Source organism: Fistularia commersonii, chromosome 21 (assembly GCF_037954325.1).
Source record: "Fistularia commersonii isolate RoL2024-O1a breed Wild chromosome 21, RoL_Fcom_v1.0, whole genome shotgun sequence".
NCBI lineage: Eukaryota > Metazoa > Chordata > Actinopteri > Syngnathiformes > Fistulariidae > Fistularia > Fistularia commersonii.
This window is the reverse complement of record NC_141304.1, coordinates 875,936-892,500: the sequence shown is the minus strand read 5'-3', so window position 1 is coordinate 892,500 and position 16,565 is coordinate 875,936. Positions and strand designations below refer to the sequence as shown.

At 53.7% G+C, this 16,565-nt stretch overlaps 3 protein-coding genes across 5 annotated transcripts; 1 reads left to right on the top strand and 2 right to left on the bottom strand.

Annotated features, from left to right (window-relative positions):
• Positions 1–28: 28 nt before the first annotated feature.
• hdhd3 (haloacid dehalogenase-like hydrolase domain containing 3) lies at positions 29–1,322 on the bottom strand. Its single transcript, XM_086169028.1, has 3 exons — positions 1,014–1,322; positions 593–943; positions 29–499 (listed from the first exon to the last, which is right to left on the bottom strand). Exons 1-3 carry the CDS (start codon positions 1,044–1,046, stop codon positions 110–112), a joined length of 774 nt encoding a protein of 257 aa, XP_086025154.1. The 5' UTR covers positions 1,047–1,322; the 3' UTR covers positions 29–109.
• A 126-nt stretch (positions 1,323–1,448) lies between these two features.
• trub2 (TruB pseudouridine (psi) synthase family member 2) lies at positions 1,449–6,858 on the top strand. Its single transcript, XM_086169026.1, has 8 exons — positions 1,449–1,670; positions 1,753–1,881; positions 2,793–2,867; positions 2,946–3,007; positions 3,742–3,823; positions 3,910–3,982; positions 6,252–6,388; positions 6,476–6,858. The coding sequence occupies exons 1-8, from the start codon at positions 1,454–1,456 to the stop codon at positions 6,739–6,741; spliced, it is 1,041 nt and encodes a 346-aa protein (XP_086025152.1). The 5' UTR covers positions 1,449–1,453; the 3' UTR covers positions 6,742–6,858.
• A 528-nt stretch (positions 6,859–7,386) lies between these two features.
• Positions 7,387–11,251, bottom strand: rab44 (RAB44, member RAS oncogene family). Of its 3 annotated transcripts, XM_086169025.1 has the most exons (10): positions 9,505–11,251; positions 9,256–9,353; positions 8,878–8,948; positions 8,701–8,811; positions 8,556–8,637; positions 8,373–8,487; positions 8,200–8,298; positions 8,040–8,116; positions 7,626–7,713; positions 7,387–7,551 (listed from the first exon to the last, which is right to left on the bottom strand). In XM_086169025.1, the coding sequence occupies exons 1-9, from the start codon at positions 11,215–11,217 to the stop codon at positions 7,632–7,634; spliced, it is 2,448 nt and encodes an 815-aa protein (XP_086025151.1). In that variant the 5' UTR covers positions 11,218–11,251; the 3' UTR covers positions 7,387–7,551; positions 7,626–7,631. The 3 variants fall into 3 exon arrangements, with proteins under 3 accessions (XP_086025151.1, XP_086025150.1, XP_086025149.1); XM_086169024.1 differs by having other exon boundaries at positions 7,387–7,572; positions 8,701–8,948; XM_086169023.1 differs by having other exon boundaries at positions 8,701–8,948.
• Positions 11,252–16,565: the final 5,314 nt, after the last annotated feature.

The following is a 16,565-nucleotide window of genomic DNA, read 5'->3' as shown; positions in this document are numbered from 1 at the left end:
TCGATAGATAAGACAAAAGGCAGACGTGAGACTTTAAAAAGGAATATTTATTCTTCTGAAGCCCCTTTGGGATGAAGATGAATAAATAACCCTGGAGCTCCTCCGGCGCTCAGAGGCTGTGGATCCTGAGCTGAAGCTGCTCCAGCGAGGAGAGGCGATGCTCCTCAGGGACGCCGGACCTTCCCTGCTTGTCTTCTCTGTCCAGAAGGAAGCCGCGGATCCCCACCGAGCGGGAGGCCAGGTAGTCCTTCACGTAGTGGTCTCCGACGTGGGCCACGCTGGCGGCGGGCGCGTCGCACTCCCGCAGCGCCCGGCGGAAGATGGCGGCGTCGGGTTTGGCGGCGCCGGCCCCCTCGGAGGTGACCACGAAGCTGAAGTGCGCCAGGAGGCCGCAAGAGCGGAGGACGGACTCCAGGCGGGCGTCGAAGTTGGACACCACCCCCTGCTTCAGGCCCAGGGAGGAGCACCTCTCCAGGGCCGCCCCCGAGTCCGGGAACACCTGCGGGAGGAGCAGCGTGGGACCTCAGAACGCCGTTCCAGACAAGTCATACTTTGAAAAGCAGGAAAAACACAAAGTAGTATCCGTCGGTACCTCCCAGTTTTCCGCCTTGCAGAAGTTGTGGTACAGGTTGTGGGCCAGGGTGCTCAGCAGGGCCGGGTCCTGGACCCTGCACAGCGAGAAGGTGTCCCGCACCACCCCCGTCCACCACGAGCGCCCGTCCAGGCCCTGGGCGACGCCGTAGTTGGGGTACCGGCGGGAATATCGAGCGTAAACCTGGAGGAAGGAGGCGTCCACCTCCGTCGGGTCCAAACTCAGCCCCAGTCTTCGGGCCTCCCTGCAGTACTGCTGCCCCACGGAGGCCCGGACCCTCAGCAGGGTGTCCTTCACGTCCCAGAGGATCCACCGCAGAGGAACCCCCGTCCCCATCCTGGACATCCAAACCTGCGACGCCGTTCAAGTCCTCTGAGTCCTACATCTAGCGGCTACACATCTAACCCGGTATCGTCCGTACCTGGGATCTGGATCTCACCGATCCTGCTGCCATCACATTGCAGAGCCGTGCATACGGTAAGCGTCCTGGACACGGACGCACAGTTTGGTTGCACTGATCGTTTGGTCGTTTCACGGGAGTTGCAGAGGTCGCCGCGGCTCCTCCGGACCACAATGCACTTCGGCTCAGTGTTTACATCCGCAGGCGCCCTCTTCTGGTGGCAAAATGTACTGCAGCGGGGGCCGTCTTCTTCTTCTTCTTCTCACCTGAATGTGAGTCCAAGTCGTGTGTCCTAACAGTTCGATGCTGCGTGTTTTTTTCCACGCACGTCAGGACGATACGGCCGCGAAACGCGTTTCTGTCAACGTGAGCGACTGCAATTGGACATCCAGTCCGCTAGGGGGCGCTATCCACCCCGGGGAGCCGATAACGCTGGAACATCTACGCATGCGCAGTAGCTCATGCTATACGCGCTACGGAAGTGCGGTGCAAAGCAATCGGCTCACCGGGAGAGAAGCGTGGAAATCGGCCTTATTACCGAACCGGCGGCGGGGTTCGGGATGACGACTCCAGTTGGCCGCATGTTCCGGAGGTTGGAGGGTTTGTTCTGCGTTTATAAACCCCCCGGTGTCCACTGGAAGCTTGTCCGGGACACAGTCGAGACGAACCTGCTGAAAGGTGGGCTCCGCTCGGGTCGCTTCCTCGGTGCTTCCACGGGCCGTGGCGTCTCAGTCTGACCTCCGTGTCAAAAACCCCGCAGGTTTGAATTCCGCGTCCGTTCAGCCGCTCCCCGACACAGTCCGCTTCCTGGCGCCTCCGGTCGGCGGGAACCGGGCGCCCGCCGTGCTGACCGCGACCCGGGTCCCGGTCCTGGCCGAACACCCTTTAGGTAGGTCGACCCGCCCCGCAGCACAGTGCGCTGCTAGCCTGCTACATGCTAGCTCACTTCTGGTAACAACCAGCTTTTAACTTACCCACCTACTGCAAGCACACTTTATAGGAACACACACTCACTCACACACACACACACACACACACACACACACACACTCTACCGGCTATCCCACCTACTGTTAGCCCCTTACCCGAGAGTTATCCAGACGTACTACTAGCTCACTGTTAACTAACCTGCTGCTAGCCCTCTACATAGTGATTCACTTAAGAGTAGCCCACTACTTGCTACTAGCCCACTACACACACACACACACTTACACACACACACACTACGTTCTAGCCTGGGAAACCATCTAATGCAAGCCTGCTACCTAACAACACATACCAGTTGCCCACTACCTGTTTACTAACTTACGGCTAGCCCTCTACATAGTAAAACACACACTAGTAGCCCACTACCTGCTACCTCCCCACTACATACACACACATACACACACACATACACCACGTGTTATCCCACTTACTGCTAGCCCGTTACCTGAGAAACCATTTAATGCAAGCCTGCTACAGAACAGCATATACTAGTCGCTCACTATCCGTTTACTAATCTGCTGCTAGCCCTCTGCATAGTAACTTACATACTATTACCTGCTATCTCACCTACTGTTTGACTTCCACATCCAATACTAGCCCACCTACCACAGGCCCCTTTCATAATACTTCACCCACTGTTAGCCTATTACCTGCTAACCTGCTTCTAACCCCATTAGCCGCTAACCCACGACTGCTAACCCACATACTGTTTGCCCGCTACATGCTAGTCCATCCCCTGCTAGCCCACTACATAGTAACTCACTCACTGCTAGCTCGCTGTTAGATCTTCTTGAATGTTCCTTCATCTTGCAGCTCGTGGACCTGAGGTCCAGCGAATCCGGGTCGGCGTCGGCCACCGTCTGGACGCCTTCTCCTCCGGGGTCCTGGGTACGATATCCCGTCTGTAAAATGTCATTGCTCCGCTTCCTGCGGTCCTGACAAATATCTCGCTCTCTTGTTTTTAAGTTCTTGCCGTCGGAAACGGAAACAAGACCCTGAATGACCTCTATAGCTCTCGCGTCACCAGGGTAAGAGCTCGCTGCGCCTCACATCCGAAGTGAAAGGATTCCCCACAGGTGGCTCCAAAGGAGCTGGTGGTGGATTTCAGGAAACAAAGGACCCACCTGAACCTGGTCACCATCAGGGGTACGGAAGCGGACATTGTGGACACCTACAAGTACCTGGGTGTCCACTTGGACCAAAAACTGGACTGGACCTTGAACACCAATGCCATCTTCAAGAAGGGTCAGAGCCGCCTGTTCTTCCTCAGGAGGCTCAGATCTTTCCACATCTGCAGGACCATGCTGCAGATGTTCTACCACTCACTGGTGTCCGGCGTCATCTTCTACGCTGTTGTGTGCTGGGCAGCAGGATCAAGACAGCTGATGCTAACAGACTCAACAAGCTCATCAGGAGAGCTGGATCTGTCCTAGGAGTGGAGCTGGAGTCTGTGGTGCAGGTGTCAGAGATGCTCCTGCATCATGGACAACGTCCATCACCTCTTGCATGGACACTGACGTCCTGTGAGAGGTCCTTCAGTCGTAGACTGATACCACCAAGGAGCTCCACTGAACGCCACAGGAGGTCTTTCCTACCTGAGGCTATCAGACTTTTTAACTCCTCTTCCTTCAGCTGCAGGGAATCTTCAAATCTTTGTACTTAAAACACTTGATAGCCTCAACTTGACACTTTATATTTCATTGTATTTCATTGTTCTCATCTCAAAACCACCCGATGTCCTTTTTTTTATTCTCTTTTTCAGGATTACACGGTGGAGGGGGAGCTGGGCTCGGCCACCGACGACTTCTCCCACGAGGGCCGGGTCATAGAGAGAACCACCTTCGGTAGGAACCTCCCTTCTGTCGTCCACAGACGACACCGTTGGACGCTTTTTTTTTCACGTCTCGCCGTTTTTTCCTCCCGCGTTCAGGTCACGTCACGCCCGACAAGCTGGACAGGGTCGTGGCCATGCTGGAGGGAGCCAATCAGAAAGCCCTGCTGATGTAAGTGAACGGACATCGCACATCACGCAGAGGAACCTGGAAGTATGAGTGCGTCCACTTAGGGCCGGGGTGTCAAACATACGGCCCGCAAAGGGGTTCAACCACACCCACAGGATAATTTTGAAAGTGAAAAAAATGCATAAAAGACAAGGATTTATTTTTTTTAATTAAATGCAATTCAAGAATTCCCCACTAGGGGGCGCACTATTTTGGTCAGAGTAGACGGCAATCTGCATCACTGAGACGGACCAATCAGCAGACGGTATCAATGCACCACCTGTTGCTTGTTATGATGTTGTTTCCACTCTGTTCTCCACCTCCTGCTACGCCCTCAGTAGCCAAAATGTTGTTATCAAAATAGAGAAAAGTAGTTAAAGAGTGTCGAATTTTCAAAGAAAAATGGACTACGTCCTATTTATTTACGGAGACGCACGGGAAACCTTTGTGCTCGGCGTGTTTGCAACAAGTTTCGGTATTTAAGGAATATAATATTCGGCGCCGCTACGAGACTCAGAGTGAAAAATATGACAGCTTGCAAAGAAACTGAGAAGAGATAAGATCAACCAATCACAGGCAGGTCTGAGGAAACAGCGTCCACTTTCACCCAGAGATGAGAAATCAGTGCAGCAGCGGTAAAACTAGCTAGCTAATTGCTAGCAAATATGTGCAATTTAATGTTAGTCACCACTTCACTACTAACTAGTATGTTGGAATTCTACTGTTCATGCAACTCCATACATTTTCAGTATGTCTTGTATGTGTTTGAATGTTTCATGGATGAAGTTTACACATTTACAGGTGAATACTTTCTTCCTTACACATTTAATAGCACTCTTTTTAGTGTGTAAGATGTAGGCAGGGATTCAATTTAGATTTTATATGCACATGTGGAAATGGTTTAAAAATCTCTTTCTTTATAAGTCTCATTTAATCTTAAAGTGCATTACTATATTTTTCAATACCAATTACTTGTTAAAGTTTTGTGCCTTTGTACGAGGGTTGCAATGCAAACATGTGAATGATAAAAGTAAATTTTATCGGTCGGGTCGGGAACCCATGGTTTGCGTTGCAAAGGTGAAGAAGTTAATTTTATCAGACAGCCAACTAGTTTATCCGCTTCAACCCTTGTAACGGATGGTGAAAAGAAAAAAAAGACAATGATTACCGTTTATTCCGGGTTGTGTGAACGGTATGTTTAATATGCAATGACAAAATTGCATGAATGAAAAGGTCAAATAAAAAAACGACACTTCGAACAAATCCACGCAGCACCAGAGGTCACATTAAAAGTAAGACATATTTAATTTATTATACATCAAAAAGGCTCTCAATGAAATATATGTAGAAATATTTGGCTTTTATGGCTCTCCCTGTCAAAAAGGTTCCTGACACTTGGACATAAAGTTACATCTAGCATAGCCTTGTAGCATTGAGTGTGTAGCCGTTGAGTTAAGGATAGAACTTCTTTCCTTTGGGCTTCTGCCATCTGGGGTCTCCACGGCGAATCCACCTTCTCCATCTAAGCCTGTTCTCTGGATCCTCCTCTGTCACACCAACTCACTTCATATCCTCTCTCAAGATGTTCATACATCTTCTCTTTGGTCATCTTCTCGACCTCCTGCTGGGCAGCTCCACCTTCAGCAACCTTCTAACCAGATCTTCACCATGGTTTGGATATGAACAGAGGAGTGTTCATGTCCAAACCATCTCAGTCATCACTTTGTCTCGGTCATACATGTCCTGCACCCTTGTAACAAATTCTTCTTTTCCTTTAGGCTTTTCCTGTCAGGGTTCTCCACAGCAAATTCACCTTATCCATCTAACCCTATTCGCTGGATCTTCCTCTCTTATGACGTCCATGAATCTTATCCTTGGTCTTCCTCCAGACCTCCTGCCTGGCAGCTCCACCTTCAGCAACCTTCTTCCCAGATCTTCACCATGGTTTGGATATAAACAAAGGAGTGTTCGTTTCCAAACCATCTTAGTCATCCCTTTGTCTCGGTCATACATGTCCTGCACCCCTGTGACAAATTCTTTTCCTTTGGTCTTTTCCCTTCAAGGGTCTCCACAGTGAATCCACCTTCTCCATCTAACCCTATTCTCTGGATCCTCCTCTCTCATGACATCCATCAATCTTCTCTTTGGTCTTCTTCTAGACCTCCAATCCCAGTATTCCGGGAAACAGCGCCACCCTGTGCCCGAGGCATGCATTGCAACCTGGTGGTGAGGATGCAGAGTTGACAGTGCTTTCTCTCCATTCCCCCTGCAGGTACTCCAAGGTGGACCTGCGCTCGCAGGAGGCCTATGAGCTGGCGGTGCAGGGCCTGCTGGGCCCGGAGGGGAAGTCCACGCCCATCCTGACGGGGCTGCGCTGCGTCCACTTCCAGCCTCCTCACTTCACGCTCAGTGAGTGACCTTCAGCTTCATGGGTGGACCTGACCCCTCGAGGGACCCGCTCATGTTCATGTCGACCCCCCCCCCCCCCCCTTCCAGAGATCCGATGCCTGAACGAGACGCAGAGATACCTTCGTAAAATCGTCCACGAGATCGGACTGGAGCTGCGCAGCACGGCGGTCTGCAGGGCGGTGCGACGGACCCGCGACGGCCCCTTCGGCCTGCAGCAAGCCCTCACCCGCGGACACTGGGCCGCCGCCGACATCATGGCCGCCGTCAAGGACTACCACACCTCCAAGAAGAAACACAAGAAGAAGCACGGAGGAGGCGACGGCCACGCGGAGGCGAGGCGAGTCCAAACGTGACCCGCAGAGCTAAACCGCACCAGAAAACGGACGCTTTAGATCCCAGTGTTCTCCTGCAGATGATGCAGGTAGTACTTTGTGGTCATTGGATACGAATATTTATATTTTTGTTGCTCCCGCCTGCCGTCTCTGCGTGTTCTCTCCGGGTTCTCCTCCCAGGGTTCTCTGCAGGTTCTCCGTAAGAGCAGAGAACCATCAGAAGGTTCATTGTGGACTACATTGTCCTCAAGCGGGTGGTTTGATGTTTGGTTCTCCTGACCTGAATCCTTCCGTGGTCGGTCCAGGAAAATTATAGCAGCTTCTCCGAGCCGGACCTGAAATCGGGAAAGGTGACGTCCGTGAAGATGATGGTCCGTGATGGTTGCCTGGACCTTCTGCGCGCCAGACAGGTCGTGTTCTCCATTCCAAGGGAGCGTTGACGTCCGAGCGGGACACTGTGGACTTTGTGGCTTGGAGAAACATCTTCACGCCGAGTGTGTGAGCATGATCTTGTTCCTCCCAGGTTGTCTTCTAGAGAGGTTTCGCACCAGGAACCGCAAGGGGATTCACCCAGCGAGCGAGCGCTGACCAGAACCTCAGCAGAAGGTGGTAGGAGAAGGTACACCTGGAATACAAATGGGTTCTGATTGGACGGAAACAAATCAATGGAGTGATGTTTTTATTCATGAATCCAAAGCGGGAGGTGGTGTGTTGTGGTAGAAGCATCTTCAACCAGGAACCATCTTGGTCAAACTGTCCAGGCGCCCGGAGAAACTGACAGAAAGCCCTGGACCTCCTCTTCCTGCTTCTCCTGCTGCTCCCTCAGCTCACCTGAGGAGTTTGGGGAACAAGCTGCAGGTCAGAGGTGGTGGTCCAAAGGTTCTCTGAGGTTCTCAAAGACTTACTTCAGCTCAGCAACAACTGGAGGACTTCTGAGGCCTCCTGGGCGCCAGCAGGACCTCCTGGCCTCTGGTGGGTCTTTGATTCAGCAGCCTGAAGACACAAGAGCAGACATGTATGCTTCTGCCGCTCCTTAATGCTCGGGTCTCGTCGGGCGGCGGAGCACGAGGACCTTCTGCAGAGCTCCAGCCGAACACCGCGACCAGGAGGACGGGTCGGAAACCCGCCGAGTTGGGAGGTCTGCAGGAGGCCTCGACGGAACCGCTTGGTTCCTCAGATGATCTACCTGCCATGGGTGGACAACTCACACTGGCTCCTCTGATTTCTGAGGAACATCTCCATGTGGGTTGTGAGAAGAACCCGGGCACTTCTGAACCCTACTAGGAAGTGCATGTTCTGGCAGGAGAAGAAGGAGTTACCTGGCCACCATCTCCAGGGACTGGATCACGTTGTCCCCCGTGGCGGCGCTGCACTCCAGGAAGTCCAAACCGTGCTCCTTTCACGATAAAAAGCAGTGGAGGCTTTGACGTTTGGACACCGTGAGATGATCACCTTCTGGAGCCACGGGTTCAGACTCACCTGAGCCAGGCGTTCTCCGTCCTGGATCTTCACCCGACGGTCCGCTCGGTCCATCTTGTTCCCCAGGAGAAGAACGGCCACGTCTTCTGCCGCCCCTTCCTGCAAGTTCGTGTTTATTTTCCCCCGAGAAGAACATTCAGATCTTCGCTTCGAGGTGAGAAGAAGCGGTTTACCCGAATGCAGTCCGCCCAGTATCGGACCGCGGCGAAGCTCTGGGAGGAGGAGACGTCGTACATGAGGAGGAACGCCTGGGCCTTGTGGAAGATCTGCCTGGTGATGCTGTGGAACCTTCAGAAGAGCGGAGAACATGCAGTGAGGTCTCCAACTCCACCTGATGGAAGGATAGAAGAACCCACCTCTCCTGACCCGCCGTGTCCCACAGATGCAGGACCACCGGCCTGCCGTCCACCATCACCGTCCACATGCAGGTGTCCAGACCTGCGGGAGGTCAAAGGTCAGAACTTTTCTTCTGCGGATCCACCAGCTGCCGCGAGGTCTTACCAACAGAGGCGGACAAGTGGAGGGAGAACTTCCCGGTCTGGGCTCTTCTCATGAAGGAGGTCTTGCCCACGCCGCTGTCACCCACCATGACCACGTTGTAGCCTCCAGACCCTGGGGTGAAACCACCATCAGGTCCAGATGTTCCGAGTCCCGTCAGAAGGGAAGAGCTTCTTGTACCTAAATAAAGGTTCTTCTGAAGGTGGTCCCTCCATGGCTCCATGGAAGCTCCGGGTTCCTCCTCTCTGGTTCTAAACACACACACACACATCAGTCAGGTGGAGGCAGATGATTGGCTGTGGAGATCAGAAGGACACATGTTCTGCAAATGTGGAGTTGCCCCGCAGGAGATCAGATGGAGGGTTCCTGCTGTGCCGACCTTCTCGATCTGGAGGCCACCAGCAACAAATAAGACACAGCTTCTGGAAAGCTTCTGAAAGATCTCGACCCGAAGACCAGAGCTCCATCAGAGCAGGAACCCTGAGAAGCTTCCAGAGCTTCTGAAAGAGCGTGATCTCTGGTGTGCTTCAACAGCACCTGAAGTTCTCCCCGAGGTACCTGTTGGGCCCCAAAGGTTCTCCGGTTCCAGGAGCTCCAAGGGTGGCTGATGGCTTCGGGTTCCTCTCGTCCGCCTGCGAGGACGTTGGTCTGCTCACCTGGAACGGACGAACAAAGACCTCAGGTCTTCGTGGTGAGGAAAGTTCCTCCTAGATGGTGACGTGATGTTTACGGGCAGGTTCTCCTCAAGGAACCTGTTTATTGGAGTTGCCATGAAGGAGAAACTCTGAAGGACGCCGTTCTTCTCACCTGCGGAAGGTGAGCAGAAGTCCTCTGCTCCTCGAGGACCTCGGCATCTCCTCCCTCCGCATCCGTCGCTGAAGTTCTCCCAAGTTCTGCCGTTCCTTCAGCCGGGTTCTCCTGGGCCGGACGTCCTAATGACCTCCGGCTGGAGCCCATCTTCCTCCTCCGTCCAGATTGTGATGTGGACTCAGGTTGGAGAGGAGCTTCAGGCTCAGCCGGGTTCCTCGGTTCCACCTGCAGGTCTGGGCTTTCTTCTCTGGTCCGGTGAGCTGAAGGTTCTGTGAAGGCTCCATCCACGTGGAGAAGAATCCCTTCTCTGGTTCCTGCATCAGATTCCGAGCTCTGGTCCTGAGGTGTAAGCTCTTTGGGTCTGGAGATGTTCTGGTCTGGTGGTCCACCTCCGGCCTCCTGCACCTCCTTCCTCGCTCTCATTCGTGTGGAACCCATCTTCTTTCTCCTGGACGGTGGATGCAAAGCCAGACCTGAGCTCTCCAGGTTCTCCAGCTCGTCTGAGTTCTCTTCATCTGGTATCTGCATCTGGAGAACTTGGTCAGGTTGAGTGAGCTGGCTGAAGCCGTCCTTCTGGTCCTTCTCTTCTTCTTCTCTGCTGCTGAGAACCTCATCTCTGTCTGGAACATCTGCTGACCTGGTTCCAGGGTTTCCGTGGCTCCTGGTGTTTCCTTCTCCTTCTGGAGCCTTCAGGTCCACGGCGACCCGTCTGCTCCTCCGGCTGGATCCCAGTTTTCTTCTCCTCTTGGAGCTGAAGTCTACCTGGCTTTGCTCTCTGATGTTCTCTGGATCATCTTCAGGTGAGGAACCAGGAGGAGACCTCATGTCTGGGTTCAGGGTTTGTAAAGTGCCTGAGGAACGACCTCCTTCTTGGATCCTGCCCTCGACTTGGTCTGAAGGTGGAGAACCTGCGAGCAGCACCTCCTCTGGAGACCAGGTGGTTCTGGTCTTGGTGGTCTCCTCAGTGGTCTCTGCTGGAGATGATGATTCCGCCTCTGGTGTCTCTGGGTTCCAGAAGGTCCTCAGCTCATGGTCTCCATCGGTGACCTTCAAGGATTCGGAATCTGTTCCTATCTTGATCAGAGTTTCTGCTCCCAGGAGGTCCGTTCCAATCGAGCAGACCTCCTGGTCGTCCAGGTTCTCCAGCTCGTTCTCCTCCGGGAGTTCAATGTGTGAGACCTCTGGTTCTCCTCCTGCAGGCAGAAGCTCCACCACGGGGGTCTTTGGTGCTTCAGCTCCTGAAGAAAGAAGGAACGGTTCCCAGTGAGGAGCAGAAGAACCACCAGGATCCTGAAGAACCTGCAGCTCTTCTTCGGAGTGGGTCAGAGGTGCATCTTCTACGGCTGAAGTCCTGCTGTTTGGAGAAGGTTGGACCTGGTGGACGTCCTGCTGCTCTTCAGACATCAGACTCAGTGTTGAGAACATCTCTGCAGCCTCCATGGAGTCCAACGTGCTCGTCGCCTCCTTGTGGTTGGACTCTACGTTGTAGCCTGGACCTTCTGCATCCTGGAAGCCGTCCAGATCCTCCTCTGGTTCCTTTCTCATCCTGGACCTGCGAGTGGAGCCCATCTTCTTCTTCTTGGACAGCAGGTCCTTCTCCAGGGTTTCTCCAGCCACGCCAAACAGCCTCCTTCCTTCTTCATGGACCTCCTGCTCACCTCCTGTGGTACTCCTGATGTTCTCCTCCTCCTCACAGGTTGTCTCCTCCATGTCTGGCTCCTGAGAAGCAGCCCAGGTTCTGGCTGTGGAGGTTCCACCTTGGGCCTGGTAGATGTTTCCCACGTCTGCATGCTCTTCATCTGGTATCTGCATCTGGAGAACTTGGTCAGGTTGAGTGAGCTGGCTGAACCCGTCCTTCTGGTCCTTCTCTTCTTCTTCTCTGCTGCTGAGAACCTCATCTCTGTCTGGAACATCTGCTGACCTGGTTCCAGGGTTTCCGTGGCTCCTGGTGTTTCCTTCTCCTTCTGGAGCCTTCAGGTCCACGGCGACCCGTCTGCTCCTCCGGCTGGATCCCAGTTTTCTTCTCCTCTTGGAGCTGAAGTCTACCTGGCTTTGCTCTCTGATGTTCTCTGGATCATCTTCAGGTGAGGAACCAGGAGGAGACCTCATGTCCGGGTTTAGGGTTTGTAAAGTGTCTGAGGAACGATCTCCTTCTTGGATCCTGCCCTCGTCTTGGTCTGAAGGTGGAGAACCTGCGAGCAGCACCTCCTCTGGAGGCCAGGTGGTTCTGGTCTTGATGTCCTCCTCAGATGATGATCCTTTGGCCTCCAGCCCTTTCTTGATGACTTCAGATGGTTCCTCCTCTGGTGTCTCTGGGTTCCAGGAGGTCCTCGGCTCATGGTCTCCATCGGTGACCTTCAAGGATTCGGAATCTGTTCTTATCTCCATCAGAGTTTCTGCTCCCAGGAGGTCCTTTCCGATCGAATCTTCTTCCGGGTCATCCAGGTTCTCCAGCTCGTTCTCCTCCAGGAGTTCAATGTGTGAGACCTCTGGTTCTCCTCCTGCAGGCAGAAGCTCCACCACAGGGGTCAGTGGTGCTTCAGCTCCTGAAGAAAGAAGGAACGGTTCCCAGTGAGGAGCAGAAGAACCACCAGGATCCTGAAGAACCTGCAGCTCCTCTTCGGAGTGGGGCAGAGGTGCATCTTCTACGGCCGAAGTCCTGCTGTTTGGAGAAGGTTGGAGCTGATGGACGTCCTGCTGCTCTTCAGACATCAGGCTCAGTGTCTGGAACATCTCTGCAGCCTCCATGGAGTCCAACGTGCTTGTCGCCTCCTTGTGGTCAGACTCTGGTTTGCAGCCTGGACCTTCTGCATCCTGGAGGCCGTCCAGATCCTCCTCTGGTTCCCTTCTCATCCTGGACCTGCGAGTGGAGCCCATCTTCTTCTTCTTGGACAGCAGGTCCTTCTCCAGGGTTTCTCCAGCCACGTTAAACAGCCTCCTTCCTTCTTCATGGACCTCCTGCTCACCTCCTGTGGTACTCCTGATGTTCTCCTCCTCCTCACAGGTTGTCTCCTCCATGTCTGGCTCCTGAGAAGCAGCCCAGGTTCTGGCTGTGGAGGTTCCACCTTGGGCCTGGTAGATGTTTCCCACATCTGAGTGCTCTTCATCTGGTATCTGCATCTGTAGAACTTGGTCAGGATGTGTTAGGGGGCTGAAGCCGTCCTTCTGGTCCTTCTCTTCTTCTTGTTCTTGTTCTTCTTCTCTGCTGCTGAGAACATCATCTCTGTCTAGAACATCTGCTGACCAGGTTCCAGGGTTTCCGTGGCTCCTGGTGTTTCCTTCTCCTTCTGGAGCCTTCAGGTCCACGGCGACCCGTCTGCTCCTCCGGCTGGATCCCAGTTTTCTTCTCCTCTTGGAGCTGAAGTCTACCTGGCTTTGCTCTCTGATGTTCTCTGGATCATCTTCAGGTGAGGAACCAGGAGGAGACCTCATGTCCAGGTTCAGGGTTTGTAAAGTGTCTGAGGAACGACCTCCTTCGTGGATCCTGCCCTCGTCTTGGTCTGAAGGTGGAGAACCTGTGAGCAGCACCTCCTCTGGAGGCCAGGTGGTTCTGGTCTTGATGTCCTCCTCAGTGGTCTCAGCTGGAGATGATGATCCTTTGGCCTCCAGCCCCTCCTTGATCCCATCTTTCTCAGAGCAAAGGTTCTCCTCTGGTCTGGACCAGCTTGCTGCCGGACTAGAACATCTGTCCATCTCAGAAAGGTCTTCAGATGGTTCCTCCTCTGATGTCTCTGGGTTCCAGGAGGTCCTCAGCTCATGGTCTCCATCGGTGACCTTCAAGGATTCGGAATCTGTTCTTATCTCCATCAGAGTTTCTGCTCCCAGGAGGTCCGTTCTGATCAAATCTTCTTCCTGGTCGTCCAGGTTCTCCAGCTCGTTCTCCTCCAGGAGTTCAATGTGTGAGACCTCTGGTTCTGCTCCTGCAGGCAGAAGCTCCACCACGGGGGTCTTTGGTGCTTCAGCTCCTGAAGAAAGAAGGAACGGTTCCCAGTGAGGAGCAGAAGAACCACCAGGATCCTGAAGAACCTGCAGGTCTTCTTTGGAGTGGGTCGGAGGTGCATCTTCTACGGCTGAAGTCCTGCTGTTTGGAGAAGGTTGGAGCTGGTGGACGTCCTGCTGCTCTTCAGACATCAGGCTCAGTGTTGAGAACATCTCTGAGGCCTCCATGGAGTCCAACGTGCTTGTCGCCTCCTTGTGGTCGGACTCTGGTTTGCAGCCTGGACCTTCTGCGTCCTGGAGGCCGTCTAGATCCTCCTCTGGTTCCCTTCTCATCCTGGACCTGCGAGTGGAGCCCATCTTCTTCTTCTTGGACAGCAGGTCTTTCTCCAGGGTTTCTCCAGCTACGTTATACAGCCTCCTTCCTTCTTCATGGACCTCCTGCTCACCTCCTGTGGTACTGATGTTCTCCTCCTCCTCACAGGTTGTCTCCTCCATGTCTGGCTCCTGAGAAGAAGCCCAGGTTCTGGCTGTGGAGGTTCCACCTTGGGCCTGGTAGATGTTTCCCACATCTGAGTGCTCTTCATGTGGTATCTGCATTACTTGGTCAGGTTGTGTGAGGTGGCTGAAGCCGTCCTTCTGGTCCTCTTCTTCTTCTTGTTCTTCTTGTACTTCTTCTCCGCTGCTGAGAACCTCATCTCTGTCTGGAACATCTGCTGACCAGGTTCCAGGGTTTCCGTGGCTCCTGGTGTTTCCTTCTCCTTCTGGAGCCTTCAGGTCCACGGCGACCCGTCTGCTCCTCCGGCTGGATCCCAGTTTTCTTCTCCTCTTGGAGCTGAAGTCTACCTGGCTTTGCTCTCTGATGTTCTCTGGATCATCTTCAGGTGAGGAACCAGGAGGAGACCTCATGTCCGGGTTCAGGGTTTGTAAAGTGCCTGAGGAACGACCTCCTTCTTGGATCCTGCCCTCGACTTGGTCTGAAGGTGGAGAACCTGCGAGGAGCACCTCCTCCTGAGACCAGGTGGTTCTGGTCTTGATGTCCTCCTCAAATGATGATCCTGTGGCCTCCAGCCCTTTCTTGATGACTTCAGATGGTTCCTCCTCTGGTGTCTCTGGGATCCAGAAGGTCCTCAGCTCATGGTCTCCATCGGTGACCTTCAAGGATTCGGAATCTGTTCCTATCTTGATCAGGGTTTCTGCTCCCAGGAGGTCCGTTCCGATCGAATCTTCTTCCGGGTCATCCAGGTTCTCCAGCTCGTTCTCCTCCAGGAGTTCAATGTGTGAGACCTCTGGTTCTGCTCCTGCAGGCAGAAGCTCCATCACAGGGGTCTTTGGTGCTTCAGCTCCTGAAGGAAGAAGGAACGGTTCCCATTGAGGAGCAGAAGAACCACCAGGATCCTGAAGAACCTGCAGCTCCTCTTCGGAGTGGGTCGGAGGTGCATCTTCAACGACTGAAGTCCTGGTGTTTGGAGAAGGTTGGAGCTGGTGGACGTCCTGTTGCTCTTCAGACATCAGACTCAGTGTTGAGAACATCTCTGCAGCCTCCATGGAGTCCAACGTGCTCGTCGCCTCCTTGTGGTCGGACTCTACGTTGTAGCCTGGACCTTCTGCATCCTGGAAGCCGTACAGATCCTCCTCTGGTTCCCCTCTCATCCTGGACCTGCGAGTGGAGCCCATCTTCTTCTTCTTGGACAGCAGGTCCTTCTCCAGGGTTTCTCCAGCTACGCCAAACAGCCTCCTTCCTTCTTCATGGACCTCCTGCTCACCTCCTGTGGTACTCCTGATGTTTTCCTCCTCCTCACAGGTTGTCTCCTCCATGTCTGGCTCCTGAGAAGAAGCCCAGGTTCTGGCTGTGGAGGTTCCACCTTGGGCCTGGTAGATGTTTCCCACATCTGAGTGCTCTTCATCTGGTATCTGCATTACTTGGTCAGGTTGTGTGAGGTGGCTGAAGCCGTCCTTCTGGTCCTCTTGTTCTTCTTCTTCTTCTTCTCTGCTGCTGAGAACCTCATCTCTGTCTGGAACATCTGCTGACCAGGTTCCAGGGTTTCCGTGGCTCCTGGTGTTTCCTTCTCCTTCTGGAGCCTTCAGGTCCACGGCGACCCGTCTGCTCCTCCGGCTGGATCCCAGTTTTCTTCTCCTCTTGGAGCTGAAGTCTACCTGGCTTTGCTCTCTGATGTTCTCTGGATCATCTTCAGGTGAGGAACCAGGAGGAGACCTCATGTCCAGGTTCAGGGTTTGTAAAGTGTCTGAGGAACGACCTCCTTCGTGGATCCTGCCCTCGTCTTGGTCTGAAGGTGGAGAACCTGTGAGCAGCACCTCCTCTGGAGGCCAGGTGGTTCTGGTCTTGATGTCCTCCTCAGTGGTCTCAGCTGGAGATGATGATCCTTTGGCCTCCAGCCCCTCCTTGATCCCATCTTTCTCAGAGCAAAGGTTCTCCTCTGGTCTGGACCAGCTTGCTGCCGGACTAGAACATCTGTCCATCTCAGAAAGGTCTTCAGATGGTTCCTCCTCTGATGTCTCTGGGTTCCAGGAGGTCCTCAGCTCATGGTCTCCATCGGTGACCTTCAAGGATTCGGAATCTGTTCTTATCTCCATCAGAGTTTCTGCTCCCAGGAGGTCCGTTCTGATCAAATCTTCTTCCTGGTCGTCCAGGTTCTCCAGCTCGTTCTCCTCCAGGAGTTCAATGTGTGAGACCTCTGGTTCTGCTCCTGCAGGCAGAAGCTCCACCACGGGGGTCTTTGGTGCTTCAGCTCCTGAAGAAAGAAGGAACGGTTCCCAGTGAGGAGCAGAAGAACCACCAGGATCCTGAAGAACCTGCAGGTCTTCTTTGGAGTGGGTCGGAGGTGCATCTTCTACGGCTGAAGTCCTGCTGTTTGGAGAAGGTTGGAGCTGGTGGACGTCCTGCTGCTCTTCAGACATCAGGCTCAGTGTTGAGAACATCTCTGAGGCCTCCATGGAGTCCAACGTGCTTGTCGCCTCCTTGTGGTCGGACTCTGGTTTGCAGCCTGGACCTTCTGCATCCTGGAGGCCGTCTAGATCCTCCTCTGGTTCCCTTCTCATCCTGGACCTGCGAGTGGAGCCCATCTTCTTCTTCTTGGACAGCAGGTCTTTCTCCAGGGTTT